General features: G+C 37.0%; 1 protein-coding gene and 1 long non-coding RNA gene across 7 annotated transcripts in view; one reads left to right on the forward strand and one right to left on the reverse strand.

Annotated features, from left to right (window-relative positions):
* The window catches only part of LOC140728469 (uncharacterized), an 80770-nt gene extending 69480 nt beyond the window's left edge, over nt 1-11290 (forward strand). Inside the window, exon 3 of the long non-coding RNA XR_012099083.1 lies at nt 9888-11290. This is a non-coding gene — a long non-coding RNA (uncharacterized lncRNA). The remainder of the gene's footprint in view (nt 1-9887) is intronic.
* The window catches only part of metap1d (methionyl aminopeptidase type 1D (mitochondrial)), a 130926-nt gene that overhangs the window by 62261 nt on the left and 48704 nt on the right, over nt 1-19961 (reverse strand). For 5 of the 6 annotated variants that reach the window (XM_073047221.1, XM_073047225.1, XM_073047224.1 and 2 more), the window contains 5 exons: nt 7847-8007; nt 6661-6810; nt 5343-5491; nt 2987-3029; nt 1625-1788 (listed from right to left, as the gene is read on the reverse strand). In XM_073047221.1, the coding sequence (XP_072903322.1) occupies nt 1625-1788; nt 2987-3029; nt 5343-5491; nt 6661-6810; nt 7847-8007 (667 nt within the window). The remainder of the gene's footprint in view (nt 1-1624; nt 1789-2986; nt 3030-5342; nt 5492-6660; nt 6811-7846; nt 8008-19961) is intronic. The other variant, XM_073047227.1, reaches the window with a different exon arrangement.

The following is a 19961-nucleotide window of genomic DNA, read 5'->3' on the forward strand; positions in this document are numbered from 1 at the left end:
CTTTATATTTTAACTCTTCCAATCTGCAAAATAAAGCTAAATTTGCATTTCACTACCATTTCATCCAAGAATAGTTTTATTTAGACTAAATTTATTTCACACAAGGGCAAATTGATCCAACTCCTTTGGTGGCAGATTAAATTTTAATAACTGTAATAACTTGTCCTAATATACGTTTCCAAAATCTTTCTAAGTCGTTCATCCATACCAGCATGAAATTTCCAATCATACTGGTATTGGAATAAATGAAAATCAATTAGTATTAAGGAGGCTGCTGTGAATTTTCTGGTGTTTCAAGGTTATAGAGATATGACCAATAACATAAGTAAAAAGAAATATATAAAATTACAAGAGGCATAGATAGATTAGACAGCCCGAGTCTGTTTCCTTTGGTAAGGATGCCTAAAACATAGATTTAAGGTGAGAGGGAGGTTCAAAAGGTGATATGAGGGATAAATTTTCAGACAAACAGCTGTTGGTATCTGGAATGAACTGCCAAAGGAGGTGGTCGAAGCTGCAACAGTAATAACATTTAAGAGACAACTGGACAGCTACTTGAATGAACAAGGGAGAGAGATATGGAATTAAGCATGCATATGGGATTAGTAGAGGTAGGCATGATAGCATAAACACAGTGGGCCAAAGGGACTATTATGTACCGTACACCTCTATAACTCTAACTAGGTTTTAAATAATTTCAAATTCTGAAGATTTTTTATTAGCCATGATCATTGCTACTTTCTTTAAGTGCCGACTCTCAATGACTATTGGAAATTTCTATCGATTTCTTAAAACTCTTGCAAATTTCTACAGATATACCATAGAGAACATCACGACTGGTTGTATGGAGGCTCCAATGAGCAAAATTGAAAACGCTGCAGAGGATTGTAGACTCAGCCAGCTCCATCATGGGTACTAGCCTCCCCACCATCGAAGATACCTTCAAAACGTGGTGCATCCATCATTAAGGATCCTCACCATCCAGGACATACCCTCATCTCATTATTATCAGGGAGGAGGTACAGTAGCCTGAGAATGCACAACCAGTGTTTTAGGAACAGCTTCTTCCTTTCCACCATCAGATTTCTAAACACTCCATAAACACTACCTCACTATTTCACTCTCTTTTTGCACTATTTATTTATTTTTAAAATATTTCATATTGCAACTTATGGTTAATCTTTTTATGTGCTGCATTGTGTTGCTGCTGCAAAACAACAAATTTCATGACACATCAGTGATAATAAACAACTAACTTGATAAACTTCCCATTAATATTGAAAAATACTGTAGATGAAATGGATTTTATTCTATGATATAGTCATCAGATACTCTTTCCAAAGATTATTTGGTATAAACCAAGTAAGTGCATATAAATAAATAGTGAAAATAACCAGAAACTGCAAGATACTTTATGTTTCCTGATCTTTTTATACATACTTCTTTGAGTCACCTTAGGTATTATCCCTTGCTCAGAGAATAACATTTCTGTCTACCAGTTCAAATTCCACAAGCTGACTGAAATAGTGACTAATCTGACAAAAAAAGGTGATCAACTTTGTTCCTCGTCACCAATAAACTCTGTCCCATTAGATGTCCCAAAACCTGTCTGTACAAAACTTACCTGATTGCGTTTCCAATTACATTCAGCGGCGCTCCAGGCCTACAAACAGCAATTGCTTCATTTCTGCATCTTCTGGCAGTCTCCACAAGCTTTTGCCCAGATTTATCCACATTTCCAATCAAAAATGTTTCAGAAGTATCACCATGGTATCCATTAAAATACACCTATTCAACCAAAGAGTAATGGGGAGTAAAAATAAATTCCCATTAAAGTTTGCTGTTTAATTGAACTCTTAAGAATTTAAAAATGACCACAGTTCAAGAAAATTTTTTTCAAGAAACATGCTCAACATGTTAACATGCTACATGTTAGTTTATACAAGGAGAGAAAACAAGGTATGATATTTTTCATCTTTCTCTCATCTCAACAATTCACAGGCCTAATTATGATTTTATATACAGGTCTCCATTCCAAAACTTTACATTGGTTCATGAAATGGGAAATGTTGGAAGTCACATGATCAGTTACTCCCTTTGCTCATTTATTATGTTAAACATTTATATTTTATAACTTACATTCTCAAAGTTATTTCAACTTGAAATATGCTTCTATCTTTGATGTCTATGTTTTTGCCAAAAATAAACTGCTAATTCATTGGAATCAATTCATTTTCAGTTTGTGGATATATTAGTACATGCATTGCATTCACATTATTTTAGAAATGTATAAGATAGTTTTATAACATGCTTAAGATAGAAAGGCTAAGCAGAAGTTATAAACATGATAGATTTAATGAGGCATTTAGGTGTTTAAGCAAAAGAAATATGTTTTTTTCACATCCACACAACATAATTGTATTATGCTTGGAGCAGGATACCTCAATCAAGGCTTTAATAGATGTGAAAGATATTGGTAGCAACAGTATTACAATTCTAGGAGAATGACATATACAAGCCATTGCTGTCACTGAAGCCTATAATGACAGAGTATGATAATCACAGACCCCACTCAAATCACCAGGAAGAGGAAGATCAAACTCTGCAGAGTGAAGGAAAAATGCCAGGCTTTTATACATTAGCTCATCTCTCACATTCATTCAAAAAAGCCTCCCAACACTGCAGTCCCCTGCATTAACTACATTGTGGATCAATAACTATTATACCTTCTGAAGGGGACAACATAGCAGGAGTAAGATAGCATATCCTCTGTCTTGCATTGATCATGATACATCTGACTTACAGACAATTAGGCAAATCTGTTCCAATAAACAAAAAGGGGAAGGGGAAGCAGCTGTTTTATTTTCCTGAAAATGAATTACATGTCCATTTATACATTCATATTCCTAATCCAGATTTATTTTCTGTTACTGCTGGGAATCAAAATGCTGATCAAGTCTTTATGATTTTCAGATGAAATACTCACTGTAACATCAATATTGATAATATCTCCATCCTGAAGAGGTCGGCTGGAAAGAAATAAACAGAAATATAAGAGCTATAGCTTAATACCAACACAACTGAAAAAAAATCAGATTAATAAGAGTGTATTAGAAAGGCCCAGCAATTATTTGCAATTACCTTACATTAAATAGAATGTGCTATAAGTACTCAACTTTAGATCCCTTCTTTTAATAAGAGTGCTATAACTCTACTAATTGTAGACAACTGAAACAATACAAACTTGGGCAATTTTCAGTAATTCATTAAAATAATATTTTTTGTAAGGCATGGCTATACATGTGCTATGCAGTATGGCATTCGATTCGAGGAGCGGAACATGAACATGCCATTCAAACATGAAAATGCTTTGAAAGGAAAAATAAACACATTTGTTCAACAGACTGCAATGAAATTTAAGAAAATGTTAGGACTATAGAAAAAATAGAGAGTGAAAATATTAAAAATGAGCATTCTATGCTTTGTAGTTCTACTGCTTGGTTAAAAAAATGAGTCATATGAAAGGATTGAATATCAAATTGAGCAGTACTTTATAAAACATCAATCTTCCTGAGTATTCAGAGTCCCTATCAACATATTACAATACATTTCTGACACAGCAGAAACTATCAATAAGTTTATATTGTATTCTGTGCTGCTTAATGACAAAACACTGAAAATTGAGTAAAATTCTAATTATGTGTTTCCTCCGTTCAAGCTGCACATGGCCCTGATAAATCCATTGAACATCTAATTTACATATATTAAACTCATTTAATGCTTCCAAAACAGAACATTTTGAATCTGAAATCAAGCCACTGGTTTGCTCTCCGTACGGCTAAACTTTACACCTTATTCTAGCAATGGTGAAAAAACGGCAGAGGGCAATAGGTACAGTTTACTATGTGGTCACATTCTGATATAGGATGAGGAGAATTTAATGTCAGGAGAACAAACTTTTAGTAATACACACAAAGACTAAACAGTCGACATTTTGGGCCGAGACCCATCATCAAGGCTCAATCCAAAACATTAACTGTTTCCTCTTTTCTACAGATGCTGCCTGACCAGCTGAGTTCCTCCAGCACTTGGAGCATGTTGATTTGGATTTCCAATATCTGCAGATTTTCTCTTGTCTGTAAAACTTTTAGTAACATCCAGTTTAAAACAATTTGAATGGTTACGAAATATGTTTAAGGAGTGACACCTCAAAATTTCTGAAATCATCATTTCAGTTTTCAAAATGTTTTTCTAAGTCAATATGAAAGTAAATAGGTTTAATCTGTTTCATGACATCTTATTTTTAAAGGTAATGAAATGTACAGGTGTGGACTTGGAATTTCTGTCTAATTCTTCACGAGGAAGCATCAAATTATTGCAATTCCAGACTAAAATATAAAGAAACATACAATATAATGAGTTAACCTATTTTAGTACAGATTTTACAATTCATATGAGTCAGCCATGAAGCCTACAATCACAAACAGGAAAAAATTCTCCTGTCCCTGCAGTGTTTCATAAAGTTGTGATGGTGTGCATCACAATACATACTCTCCCCATGATCAATTTGGAGAGCTAGTGTTACCTTTTGTTATGTGAATATAGGCTCCAACTGGCCAACCCTCCACTCCCACTGAATTGTACACAAGATATCCATTCTTTCTATGCCAAATGGAAAACAGAAAGAGTTCATTACAAAAGTAGATTTTTGCCTAACTCAACATGATAATTTTCAAATTTCACATATCGTAATAATGAATAAAGAGGAAAACTGAAAGAAAAAATATGCCTAATGTTTTCCAGTGTTGCTAGAAGCCACATCCCAGGAATCAATTAAGGACTGGAGATTCCACAGCAATACCATAGAGTTGTGATCCTTGGAAAGATTAATAAGCTATATTTTACAAGAGGCCAATGTGTGGAAAGAAAGCTGGAAAAAATCTCCTTCAACCCTTCTTTACAGCACTTCAACTTCAATAAAATTGGTGGTTCACTATAACATGATGAAAAGTAGGAAAATTCAAATAGATAAAGATAAAATAGAAAAAAAGTATACATCAGCATCTGAAAATTAAATGAAAGATTAATAAGAAGGAAATTTTCATTAAAACACTTCCGTGTAAAAAACTTTTTGCAACTACGATGTTACAGAGAAAAAATTTTTTCAGTGCAAACCTGTAAATTTGCTTTCTTCCTTGTATCATCTGCATTTTAGTCCAGAATTCATATTTGATTATTTTCAAAAACTCAAATAGTTTACTAATCATTTGCACAAGAAATACAAGATCTCAGAAATGCAAGCACAAGATAACACAAACAGGCAAATTACCAGAAACAAATACCTGTCAGGTATGCCATGACATACCACATTGTTCACAGAGGTGCAAACGGACTTTGGGAAACCTCCATAACCCAATGGTGAAGGGTATGCATTATTTTTGATAGTTTCATTATGAACAATGTAATCCAATTGCTCAGTTGTCATGCCAGCCTAAAATATAAAGAAGAATAGACTTTATACAATCTAGTTTTAACACACTTTATATTAGTAAGTATTATATAAAAATTATGCTTTTTATTGGGCAATTTAACCGTGAAGAAATACTGAAATTTTGGAAGCTACAGCTTCTTTATCCAATGATAATCTTTATATAGTCTATACCATTGAATACTACTTTGCTGCATAGATATTTTATAGGAGGATACCAAATACAAAAGGTCACATGCTTTACATGAATAAATGACACATACTCTTCCCCACTTGAGACACTATGGTAGAAATTGAAAATAGAAACTAATATTATCTGAAGAAGTAAATGACAAGAAATAATCAAAATTAAAGCACGACGCTTCTTTGTTACGTGCATTACATCATCAAAATTTGGTATTACAAAACATTAAGAGACATTAACTACATAATTTTGGCATTGGTACATAAAGTACAAGTAGCTCATAGTTTTTTGAGACTAATAATCCTTAATTCAGACTGCAGAATTTATAACTTTAACTATGCATTTCCTACAAAAGGCAAAGATTTCCTCTTGACTTTCTCTTTTGTCCATTTGAAAAGTTTTTGTCATGAAGTCAGAAGCCAGAGAATCTGACGAATGGAGGTTTTATATAATTGACTTTGTAAAATTCTAATTTCTAGAACATGGCATGTGAATAAAATTTTGAAAAAGAATGTATGAGTCAGTTAGGATTTTTTAATATGTCTTTATTTAGTTTGCACTTAGACCTGCTTTATATCTAAGTTATTACTGGCATTGTAAAAACCAGAACTTCATAATTCTGAATTGTTGACATCAGTTTATCACTTCACAGGTAAAAATCATGGGCACAAATGTTCTCTTTAACACTTAAAAATGTCCTCTGTAAAAATATGGTCTTCTTCTATAATCCTATATATGTAATAGAAATGATCCAGAGAACTGTTAAAACACTATTCGCTTATAAATGCAGTCTTGTTTTGTAATCTGAAACTTTTCAAGTACAATTTAACTGCAAATTAGATGGGCAGTTAAAATATAAGAACAAGTTCATGAAAACAAAAGGCTAACTCTCATAATTATAAAAAATGAGGGCAGAAGTGGCATGAAGTTACAGGCAAAATTGTTGAAATGTCCTTTCTCAGTTAACCTTCAGAACAACATATATTACCTTTAAACTCCTTCCAGCAAAAAGGAGGATCTGGCGAGCCAGTTGACAGGCTTGTCGAAGACCCTGAATCTGATCTTCATCTTTAATTTCGATGTAGTCTCCCCAGTCTGGTATAATGCCTGTCGTCACATAGTCTGGTTTCTTTATGTGCTTGAAAAAAAAGATTGAAAATGAAGATGAGAAAACTGGAGCGTGACAATGGGATCATTTTCTCAAAAAGAGACTCCTGCTTCATGGCAGTTTGCCCTGAGTGTTACAGTGTCGACCCTTCCTGAGCCATCAGACAAACCCCAAGGCTGCTGCAATATTTCTTCAAATGCCCTTTTGAACTTAACATTGCCCACTTCTAAATTCCTAAGAACACTGTTAACTCAATGGACTAACAAGAATAGCAGCTTGCTGTTTTTAGCCTTTGGTCAAACAACACAAATGGGAAGAGCTTATTTACCTACTTTAGAAAAAAATGGATAAACCTTTATTAATTTTGATGAAATACACAGCCTTTTAACCTAAATTTCCTTTTGACAAAACAATTATTCATTGTTACTTTAAAATGTAAAATCCAAGTACTCAAACATGAAAATGTGCCTTAGCTATTTGATTCAAATTCACTGAAACTAGGATTTTTGTGAAAACAACATCCAGTAAGAATAATTACAATTTTAAGAATCCAGAATTCAAAGAGGCATAATTAAATATTTTAAAACAAATATAACTCTACATTTGATTAAACAAAACACGCATGGTGTATCTCAAATCAGTTGATGAACCACCTTCATTGTAATATTTTCACCATATTGAACCAGGAAGGTATTTTGCTTCATATTATAAACATTGCTAGTGCAGTAAAGTCATAGTTTTTGGTAAATACGGCATATGTTGTATGCCTTTAAATATAACATTCAAATCCTAATTATCTAAGTGAAATTTAATGAAAGGGAAATGTTGATCTCCTCCACCACGTCCTTGTCTCCAAAACCATTATATGTTCTAAAATCTACTCTTTTCTAATATCCTAGTTGTACCATTTCTCGACCTTAACTACAATTACTTATTGAGTCTTCACCATTATATCTGCTTAACTTGTGACATTTCTCATCTCACCTTAACCTCTCTTACAGGTAATAATAAAAATCAGCAGGGAGTTGTGTTCAAAGAGTAATACTGTAAGTCAATATCAATGTACCTTGGGTACAGGGTAGGATGGTCCAACAACAGCTGGATGGACAACTCGGTAGGAGGCATGTTGGCGGAAGATACATTTTATCAGCTGAAATCCAAATGCTTTGAGATTCTGAGCAGTGCTGAATTTTGATAAGGATACTCTACAACAGACAGGCACACTTCCTGTCAACACAAAAATGAGATACATTGCTATTACTGGCAGTTTGCAATACCCTTTCTAGTTAATCAAGCTGCAATTGTTAATGCAACAACACCAAGATTCATAGATATTAAACTATTAGTCAGGCCATTAGCTAGGTAAAGGCCTCAGGCCAAGGACAGGTAAAAGGACTATGGGGTATTGATAGTGGCAGGAGTCAGAGAATGCAATCGAATGTGGGGGAATGTGTAATTGGTTACTGGAGAAAGGGGGGAAGGACAGCTCAGGAAACTATCAGCAACGCACCAGGAAAGGCTGCCATATACATTTCCCATACACATATTTCAACAGGTTATCACCTTGAATAAAGGGGTTGGTGCAGGAAAGTATTTTCTTTATTTTACCTAAATTTTGAGTTTCTAAGTAATTTCTATAACTTAAAAATGTTACCTTGCAATTTTAAAGAATGCTTTAAACTTCTTAATTACTTTTTTTTAAAAAAACTCTTTGAATATTAGAGATATTTAAATATAATTCCAAGATATTTAATGGAAAAAGCAAAGAGAATTGTTTTGGGGAAAGTGGCATATCAGTGTCAATGGTGAAAGCCAAATAGCTATTTGCAGCAAACTCTGCCTCACGGGGTGACCATAACAGACAGGCATTAAGGCATTAGGAAGGTGAAGCTACAGGAAAACGGCAAGGACTGAAGAAGGGCAGAGGCCAAATTAAGTATGATCTGGCCCAATGTTTATTAGCAAAGCTACACATATAACCCCGATAAAATAGGTATTCTTTTGTTAAAGTCTCCAACAGTGCAGATGTTCAAGTCTCCTTCCATCTGAGATTCATGTGTTAAGCACCAGGAGTCTACTCCTCAGTAGGTGCAATGAGTCTAAAATTGGATAAACTGGAGCAAATGTTTGAGTATCTTCTCATTCAAGTAACATTCATTCAAATTGCATTTCCATGAACTTTTGCACTGTTTTAAAAAAGCACACTGAATAAAAAGTTGGACACTCCCACAGAATTAATCATACCTTACAGTAAACTCTGAAAAGAAAGCTTTTGGTTGACTTTTAAAGGCATAATCATCATATTTTGATGCCTCTGAATATAACCTCTTTGAAATTTACTAAAACAATGACAATTACACACCAATTAATCAAGCAAGTGGCTCTATGTGGATTTTAGGTCATTTTGTGTTATTCAAGTCAGGTTACTTACACTTTATTTAAAAATAATTATCTTTAAGATGTATTTCTGAAAATAAAGATAATTTCTGCTTCATTAATTAAATTACAGCCAGTAACCACTTTAAAATATATTGAGGAATATTCTTCAGAGCCTTTAAGGAACACATTTTTCAAAATCATCCAAGTACAGTATGTTGGTTCAAGCCAGAATTTACTTTCAACAATATGCAGCCGAGTTTGCCATAATTGAGAAAAAGACTACCACAACATCTCACATAATTTAGGGCATAATTTTGTATTCAGTTTTCTCAATTTTGTAGGAGTGAAAATGCTACCCTAGTAGGTTTCAAACTATGTCAGAAATAATTTCTAACATCCTTTTAAATAGAAAAGAATTAATTAATGTATTCTACTGATAAGATCCAGCTGTCAACTTTATTTCAGATTTTCAGCAATTGTAGTGTTTTCCTCTCTTCCTTTGGCATCTCTGACACTTGCATCTCCTCCAGACAGATTAGCTATACTTAACGCTCTTACTAAGATGGCAGCATTACCACTTGTATCACCTAGTCCTTTCTGGTCTCCAATCTATCACAGACTCTCCCCTGTTCTCCCTACATCTCCCCTTTCTCTGTAACTTAAAGCATTTATTTGTTCTAAAGTAAGGCCATTAACCTGAAATGTTTCTATTATTTCTCTCTTCACAGATGCTGTGGGAGCTGCTGAGCAATTCAGCTGTTTTCTCTTTTCTAATGGATATAAGGAATATGATGTCTGCGAGGTTAACAAGAGATCACAATAAAATGTGTGACACATTGGCAAAAAGGCTTTATCAAGGAACATAGGGGAATCCAGTATTAGCCTCCCACCAGAGCTTCAGGGAGCTTGCACCAGGAGAGAAGAGATTTCTCTGATGGACTCAACCACAATGCAGTCTCTGATTACCAATGTCTCTCATCCTATAGCAACACAAATGAATGGTACAACGGACTCTCAGAAAACATTGTCTCAGAAAGGCAGCATTATTAAGGACCTCCAGCACCCAGGGCATGCCCTTTTCTCACTGCTACCTTCAGGTAGGAGGTACAGAAGCCTGAAGGTACACACTCAGTGATTCAGGAACAGCTTCTTCCCCTCTGGCATCCGATTCCCAAATGGACATTGAACCCTTGGACAATACCTCACTTTTTAAAAAATATATATTATTTCTGTTTTTTTGTACGATTTTTAATCTATTCAATATATGTATACTGTATAAAGTATACTGAATAAGATTTACTTATTTATTATTATATTTTTTTCTTCTAGGTTATGTATTGCATTGAACTGCTGCTACTAAGTTAACAAATTTCACGCCGCATGCTGGTGATAATAAACCTGATTGTGCTTCTGAATATTCCATCAAGTTCCCTTCACAACTCTCTGGTTCACTCTGTCACCTCCAACCCTTCCCCTATTCATGCCAACTGCCAGAGGTTTAACAGCTGCCACTTTATCGCTTCCTATTCCATCATCCAGGGACCCAAATAGTCCTTTCAGATGAAGCATCTTCTTCTAATCTGGTGGACTGTACAAGGTGCTCATGATGTAGTCCCCTTACCCTGGAGAAACCAAACACAGACTGATTGACCAATATGCAGAACACCTCCTTCAGTTAAACATGACATAAACTTGAGGAATAACACCCCACCTTCCATCTAGGCACCCACCTGTAATATTTTTACCTCTCCACAGATGCTTTCTGATGTGCTGATATGTCCAGTATTCTCTTTTGCTTTACATTTCCTGCTAATGCTGTTGACTAGCTCATGCTTTTCTTATATTATTTTTCTCATACTGATCTTGTCCACCTCTAAGATAGGTGGTACTAAAAGCATTCTGTGTCACCTGGACAACTTGAAGCTCTGTTCTATCACGGATATTCCCCTTGGTCTCTCCACCTGTCTCCCACGTACAACTCAAGACACATTTGTTTTCCCATTTCTACTCTCCATGGAAGTTGCCCAATATCCATGCTATTTCCAGCACTTTCTGCTTTTATTTCAGTCATCCAACCTCAGCTTGCTGCAACGTAAGCTAAGATGACTTTCAAATCAGCATGTACACTATCACTGGGGTCAAGCAATTTATCACTAAATACTAGAACAGCTACCATAGCTATCCACCATGTACACATGGAACAGCAGTGGAGTTGGCCACTCTCAGTATGATAGTATTTGTTATCCCCTGCCAACATTTGCTGCTATTAGATAGCCAAACTGGACAGCACTCTGAAACCAGATCTTCTAAACCCAAAGCAGTTTTAAATTAACACACACAAAATGCTGGAGCAACTCAGCAGGTCAGGCAGCATCTATGGAAATAAATAGATAGTCGATATTTTGTGTCAAGACGCTTCTTCAGCTTTCCAGTTTGAAATTGTCCTTCAAGGCCACCTATTGTTTCCTCTGCTGGAAATCAAGTCTTGTTATGGACATTTGGATGCATAAGGAAACAAAGACAAGCTAAAGCTAAAATAGGGATGGTAGAGGCAATGGTAGATACAAAAGCAGCATTTTATTTTGTTTGAAATGTTTAATTTGTCTTAGCTTTTATTCTGGCTTGTGCTGTTAGATATTATGACGGAGCACCATGGTAGCACAGCAGTCTGCGTGACACTATTACAGCTCAGGGCGTCGGATTTCACAGTTCAATTCCAGCTCTGTAAGGGGCTTTTACGCTCTCCCCGTGACCACATGGATTTTCTCCAGATGCTCCCTTGCACAGCCCAAAGATGTACCAGTTAGTAGCTTAACTGGTCATTGTAAATTGTCCTGCAATTACATTAGGGTTAGGTAGGTAGGTTGCTGGGTAGTGTGGTTCATTGAGCCAGAAGGGCTCTTTCCACAGCGCATCTCTATGTAAAAAAATAAATAAATATTGCTCAGAGGTATGGGATAGCTCGGACTACTAGTGAATGGGAAATTGATTCCTACTGCCAAAGTATGCAATGCTATGAGACCAGAACCAAAGCCTTTAACTCAAAAAAGTTGTCCTTTTTGACATCCTTCTGGTTGATTTTAGTTGTGTGTGCATAATACTCTTACCAATGTAGTGTCTAATTTGGTATAAAACTAAATTTGATACCCTGTATCGTCAAGATGCACCTCTAAATGCTTGTTTGTAACCTCACCCTTCGGAAACTAGCACATGCATTGCCCTTGCCCTCTGCACAGGTCCCATTTCTAACTGACCTTCTTAATATCACATAGAAATAACATCTGAGCTAGTGTCGCTCAGTGAAAAGCAGAATGGCTTCAGTTTTCCCCTTTATTGCTTTATTGCCTTTCCAATTAATGTTCTTTTACCATTGTATGGTTAAGGAGGAGTTTTTGCCAACTTTCAAGTAGAAAGGGATTGAGGAGACGGGGTAAAGTAAGAGATGCATACGAGGGGTGATTGATAAGTTTGTGGCCTAAGGTAGAAGGAGATGAGTTATACAGCTCTCGTTACACACACATGCAGTTTAACTCTTTGAGTGATTATGCAGGAAGTTTGAAGTTAATAACTCATTTCCTTCTACCTTAGGCTACAAACTTATCAATCACCCATCTGTGGACACTTTCTGGAGGTCCAAGATCCGCATGCTCCATGACTGCTGGACTAAGTGTGTAAATGTAGGAGAGGACTATGTTGAAAAATAGATGTGCTAGGTGTTCGAAAATTGACTCCTTCTACCTCAGGCCACAAACTTATCAATTACCCCTCGTACTTCTGCCATCTGCAGCTTGTAAATCAGAATGAGAGAAATTTGAGATGCAAGTATAAAGATTAGACGTCAGTGTGCCAGCTTTCTCCATTGCTTCACTCCTGTTGTTGCTCATGTAATTACCAAAAGCCATTCTAATAACAGAGCACTAACTCTGCTATGGCGGGGGGGGGGGTGGACATATAGTGTGCTGCCATGTAACTGCTGCTAACTTCAGTGGTGCATTATCATTTTTGCAAATAGAGGAAGGATTATCAATGAGTGTCACACAATGTATTCAGCTGAAATGCTTGTCACTGAGAGTAGGCAGTCTGATCAAGCTGTAAGGCATTGGTGTGAAATCTGCAGCAGTACTGAAAGTGAAGCTACGAGTACATGAACAATATATAGATATTATTGGTAGGTGTGTGACTGGATGTGATGTATTTAGCAATGTCTGAAATATGAGACCTAGCAGTTGTAAGGTAGCATATGAAAATGCACTCACTAACTTAGACTACATGAAGCCATTGAATTTCTTGAGGTTTTGCTTCTATAATCCTGGGAACATGATCCCTGACATTTCTGCCATTGCCTTTTGCTTTAATTGCCCACCAAGATTTGGTCTTAGAAGCTTCCTAGATCCCTGAGCAGCAAAGAGAACATCTCTCCTGATCTCTAGTGTCCCAAGGTGTCCATTCAGCACTGGAACACTTTCCATCCCCTCCTTTCTCCATTAAATTTGCATACTTCAGGTCATTTGAAATCTCCAAAACTTTTAATCAAATTCCTACTTTTTGCACCACCTGCACTATGGAATTTCAGTTTTGAAAAATTGTAGGTCCTGGCCCAAGACATCTGTAAAGTTTGTCATACTGCTCAGTAAACCATTTTCTGATCTAAAACATACTTCCAAGTGGCCAAAGAGAATTTGATTTACTTTTATGATCTGAAGAGAAACCAGAGGATATGTGAATTTGTACTGTTGTTTTTGAAGTCCATATAAGACGGTGCCTCCAGAAACCTCTGTAAATCTTTGATATAAAATTATCAGCTCAGAATGCTGACCTGACTCAAAAATAAGCTCAAGCAAAATTTTTCTTGCTGATTTAATGATTTACTGACATCACACAATAACTAGTGTGAGCCTGTAATAATACACTACAGATTTCCATGTCTTACTTTTCTTTCATTTAGAAGCAGTTGAATACAGAAAAAGAATTTGTTCAGAGGAAATGTAAAAAAAACTCATACGGATGAGGCTTTGCTGCTGTTCAGAATTACACTGAGAGTAGAGAGTAGATTTAATATAAATGGAACGCAGCAGAGGGAGACATTATCATTTGCTGAAAACAAAAGTGAATACAGATGCTGGAATCTGTAAGAACTCAATGCGTCTGGCAGTATCTGTGAAGCAAAAGGTATACCTAGATGTTTCCAGTCGAAATGTCAACATTCATGTTTCTTTTCCAAAGTTGCTGCTGGACCTGTTGAGGTCTTCCATTATTATTTTTTTTAAGTTTACTGTGTTTATTTCCTGAGATAACTTTTCAAAACTATCAGTGTTCAATCTAGGGGCGACTCATGTAGCAGCAGAACTCTCAATGGATACAATTAAATATTCTCGTTTCAGCTTGATACAGCTAAAAGCACAACTGCTTCCAAGGTCAGTACAGTCAACAAAGATGTCTTAATGCGTTTAAACAAACTATCGCTGCTTAAAACAGACGGAAACTATACTGATTGTGGATGGATGCGTCCATATAGGATTCCATGTAGGAAGCATGGCTGTAGGTCAAGGATACAAGTGCGTTTATGGAAACGGGGTTTTAAACTCCTCATACCGACTATCTTGCTGGCAAATGTGCAGTCTCTGGTGAATAAAATTGATGATCTAGAGTGCAGAATCAGAGGGACGTTAGGACCGTGTGTGTCCTTTGTTTCACAGAATCCTGGTTAGCCCCTTCCGGACCGGATGCAGTGATTCAGATCGACGGGTTTACTATACACCCTTAGGATAGATCTATAGAGTCTCTCAAAAGGAGAAGTGGAGGAGTATGCTTCATGATCAACTCTTCTTGGTGCACAAATATATCAGTGCTGTCCTTTTTATCTACCGCAGGAGAATTCCGGGATCATTTTGGTAGCAGTATACATTCCACCACAGGCCAATGTCAATCAGGCTTTAGATGATCTGAGCAATGTGATCAACATGCACGAAACAGCGCATCCTAACACCTTCACCATCATTTTGGGAGATTTTAACCAGGCCAGTCTGAAAAAAATCACTAAGCAATTACCATCAACAGATCACTTGTAATACTAGAGGAAACAACACACTGGACCATTGTTACACCAGCATCAAGAATGTCTACCGTGCTATTCCACGCCCTCATTTCAGGAAGTCTGATCACCTGACTGTACTTCTACTCCTTGAGTATAGGCAGAGACTGGTCTGCAGCACCAGTAGTGAGGACCAAGAAGATATGGACAAGGGAAACACAGAAGGTATAGAAGGCTGAAGGCACACACTCAGCGATTCAAGTTTAGCTTCTTCCTCTCTGCCATCCGATTCCTAAATGGACATTGAACCCTTGAAAACTATCTCTTTTTTTAATATATATTATTTGTTTTTGCACAAGTTTTAATCTATTCAATATACATATACTGTAATTGATTTATTTATTTATTCTGATTCTGATTTAAGGGCAATCAGAAAAAACCCCAGAAAATGCTAAAAATACTCAGCAAGCCAGGTAGGTTCTGTAGCGAGAATATTAAGAGTTAATATTTCAGGCTGATGATTTTTCAGATGACGAATTCCATCTCAGCAGGTGGAGAACTTAAATTTAAACTAAATAAATCTAGAATTTAAAAAGCTAGCTTCAGTAACAGTTAGAATGAAATTATTAGATTGTCTTAATAACTCACTAATGCCCTTAGTGAAGGAAACTTGCCAGTCTGACATGTATTTGACTCTGGATCCTCCAAAGTAGTTTACTGTCTTTTCAATCCTGGAGTAATTAGGACAGAAAATAAATAATCACATTGTTAGTGACATCTACCTCCTGTGAGTGAATAAAACAAACTCCAGACCAACCTGTGTGGTTGATTCTGAACTATCATTTAAAATGGCCACTACTCAGAGGGTAAGGAATGGACAATAAGTGGTGTCCCTGCTGTTGATGTTTACATATTGTGAACAACAACAAAAAACTGGCTGGAGATCCATTTCACTTCTAGATTATGTCTTTAATAACTTCATGAGTTGCCACTGGGTATGTCTGCAAGAAATCTTAGTTTTTTTGATATCAGGATAAAATTCTTAGAAAACTATTGTGTTATTCCAGGATGCTAAGTTTATTTCAATTCACAGCAGTAACTCATCCATCCTCTGTGATTCTCCTTGTTTTCATAAGATTGAAGAGTAACATGATAGCAAGTCAGCTTAAACTTGGGTCACAAATCAAACAAGAACACCCTACAATGTTTAATTTTAGGTATCTTATATGTCAGGCATTATTCCTATTTGAATCATATTCAGATTAGAAACTGGGGATCAATCCCAATTTCTGCTTCAAATATAAAAAGATTCTGAATAGGGTTGCATTTCTTGATTGTGTTGCTATTTTAATATTCTTGAACATATTCTATAATGAGAATGTCTGCTCGTGCTTTTTGATACCTCCCAAGAGATTTCAATTGAGGAAGTCAGGGCAAGGAGGAAGGATCTTTTTCCCAGAAGGCCATAATAGAAGACTGAAGTAGGTAGAAAGGTCAGTGACACCAGCTTCATCCCCAGGACATGGGTCCAGTTCAGGAAGTAGTTCACTGTCTGCCCAAGGATAGTAAGGGCAAGTACAACTTTTCAGCAGCCTTCCATTAACTTTGCAAGTCACAAAGAGAGCACCTTGTTGGAATAGTAGGGTTAGAAAAACATTTTTAAAGTGCTCTGGGTAAGAAATGAATGGAAAGAAATAACTGAATTCGCAAAATATTACACAGAATTATTCCTTCCCATAAAAAATTATGCCAGATTTTTAATGTGTAGTTCAGGTTGTTCTACTTCCCAGTTCTTTCTTAGCAGCCTTGTAATCATTATTCCATCAAGTACTTTTGCCAGCAGTGATATGAGGTTGTAGTATAATCAGGTAGTCTGCCAGGTGACTTGGATGTGAGGCTTTAAACTCAGTACAAACTGAATGGTTTGATTCGTTTTAGTGAATAGTTGAAAAAAAGCTTGGAATCTTTCAAAAGAGCATGCAATACCTGAAAAGGACTAAAATTATTGCTCTGATGCTTAGCTTTAAGGACTAATATCAGTCAGGGAATTCCACATCATTACTTCCAGAAATGAACCAGTTTTTGCACTCATGATGTCAATAAAGGGCAACATATGAAATGAGAGAGGAAAAAGCCATTTGGCACCTAAGCATGCTCTACCTTTTGAAATTCTGCCTCAGATACACTGTTATCCTGTCATATCCCCACACTCCTTGATTCTTCCAGTAAATAGAAATCTCTCAGACTCTGATTTGAACATAACCAATGACTGAGTTTCCATATCCACTCTGGGTAGAATTTGAGTGAAGGAATTTATCTTTATTTCAGTCCTGAACGGCATCTTATTTTGAGAGCATTTTTATTTGATTTTATTTAGAGATACAACACTTACCAGTTTTTTGAGCCACACTGCCCAGCAATCCACCGATTTAACCCGAGCCTAATCATGGGACAATTTACAATGACTAAACACATTGATGAAGGAAGAGCAGTAGATGTAGTGTATATGGATTTCAGCAAGGCATTTGATAAGGTACCTCATGCAAGGCTTATTGAGAAAGGAAGGAGGCATGGGATCGAAGGGATATTGCTTTGTGGATCCAGAACCGGCTTGCCCACGGAAGGCCAAGAGTGGTTGTAGATGGGTCATGTTCTACATGGAGGTCGGTGACCAGTGGTGTGCCTCAGGGATCTGGTCTGGGACCCTTACTCTTCGTGATTTTTATAAATGACCTGGATGAGGAAGTGGAGGGATAGGTTAGTAAATTTGCTGATGACACAAAGGTTGGAGATGCTGTGGATCGTGTGGAGGGCTGTCAGAAGTTACAGTGGGACATTGATAGGATGCAAAACTGGGCTGAGAAGTGGCAGATGGAGTTCAACCCAGATAAGTGTGAAGTGGTTCATTTTGTTAGGTCAAATATGATGACAGAATATAGTATTAATGGTAAAACTCTTGGCAGTGTGGAGGATCAGAGGGATCTTGGGGTCCAAGTCCATAGGACGCTCAAAGCAGCTGTACAGGTTGACTCTGTGGTTAAGAAAGTGTACGGTGTATTGGCCTTCATCAATCATGGAGTTGAATTTAAGAGCCGAGAGGTAATGTTGCAGCTATATAGGACCCTGGTCAGACCACACTTGGAGTACAGTGCTCAATTCTGGTCACCTCACTACAGGAAGGATGTGGAAGCCATAGAAAGGGTGCAGAGGAGATTTACAAGGATGTTGCCTGGATTGGGAAGCATGCCTTATGAGAATATGTTGAATGAACTCGGCCTTTTCTCCTTGGAGTGATGGAGGATGAGCAGTGACCTGATAGAGGTGTATAAGACAGAGAAGCAGTTTCAGTGACAGGTTGCTATCGATGCAATGCTCCTCAGACAGGATGAAGAGATCATTACTCCCCAATGCCATTCGGCTTTACAATTCAACCGCCAGGAGTAAGATATGTTAAAGTGCCGGGGTTAGGACTCAATGTATTTAAGTAAACTACTTAAGAACTTTTTAAAAGCTATTATTAATGCTTTTTGAGAGGGTGATTTTAGATGCATATCATATTTTTACTGAGTTAAGTATTGTATGTAATTAGTTTTGCTACAATAAGTGTATGGGACATTGGAAAAAATGTTGAATTTCCCCATGGAGGTGAATAAAGTATCTATCTATCTAAGATGATGAGAAGCATTGATTGTGTAGATCATATATGTCAAACTCAAGGCCCGCAGGCCAAATCCGGCCCGCGGTGGAATTATCTTTGGCCCGCGAGATAATATCTAATTACTATTAAAGCTGGCCCCAGTAATCGAAGCGCCTATGGCGTATGATATGGCTAATGCTGAGTTTATTCAGGTACCAGGTTTTCAGGGTTTTTAGTGTTTATTCGGCAGTCTTCTTCATAAGAAACGGAATTTGTAAAGTGAAACACTTTGTAGTTATAGCAGAGACTGAGACACATGAGAGCAAGCTGAAAAAACGTGATCAGTCGGATCACGCGTCCGACTGATCCAGCCCGCATGAAGCTGCATTTTGCTCAATCCGGCCCGTGACCTAAAATGAGTTTGACACCCCTGGTGTAGATAGTCAGAGGCTTTTTCCCGGGGCTGAAATGGTTGCCACAAGAGGACACAGGTTTAAGGTGCTGCAGAGTAGGTACGGAGGAGATGTCAGGGGTAAGTTTTTTTACTCAGGGAGTGGAGAGTGCGTGGAATGGGCTGCCAGCAACAGTGGTGGAGGCAGATACGATAGGGTCTTTTAAGAGACTTTTGGATAGGTACATGGAGCTTAGAAAAATAGAGGGCTATAGGTAACCCTAGTAATTTCAAAGGTAGGGACATGTTCGGCACAATTTTGTGGGCCGAAGTTGCCTGTATTGTGCTGTAGGTTTTCTATGTTTCTATGACAAATGAATCTACTGACTGGTACTTCTTTGGACTGTGGGTGGAAACCAGAACACCTGAAGGAAAAAGACATACATAAGTGGGAAGAAACGTAAAAACTTGCTTACAGAAGACCTTGGAATTGAACTCCAAACTCTGATACCCCGAGCCGTAACAGTGTTGTGCTAACCACTATACTACCATGGTGCCCTCTTGCTAAGAGTTCTATAACCCTTAGCAATAGATAACATCCTTTCTACATCTACCCTGTCAAAGAATCTGCTCCATTTCTCATTCTTTTAAACTTTAGAACACTAAATCTCACCTCAAATAATAGACCCTTCATCCCAGAAAATATTCTGATGAATTTTCACTGCACCTCCTTTTCAACTATA

The sequence above is a fragment of the Hemitrygon akajei genome, chromosome 5 (assembly GCF_048418815.1).
Source record: "Hemitrygon akajei chromosome 5, sHemAka1.3, whole genome shotgun sequence".
Lineage (NCBI taxonomy): Eukaryota > Metazoa > Chordata > Chondrichthyes > Myliobatiformes > Dasyatidae > Hemitrygon > Hemitrygon akajei.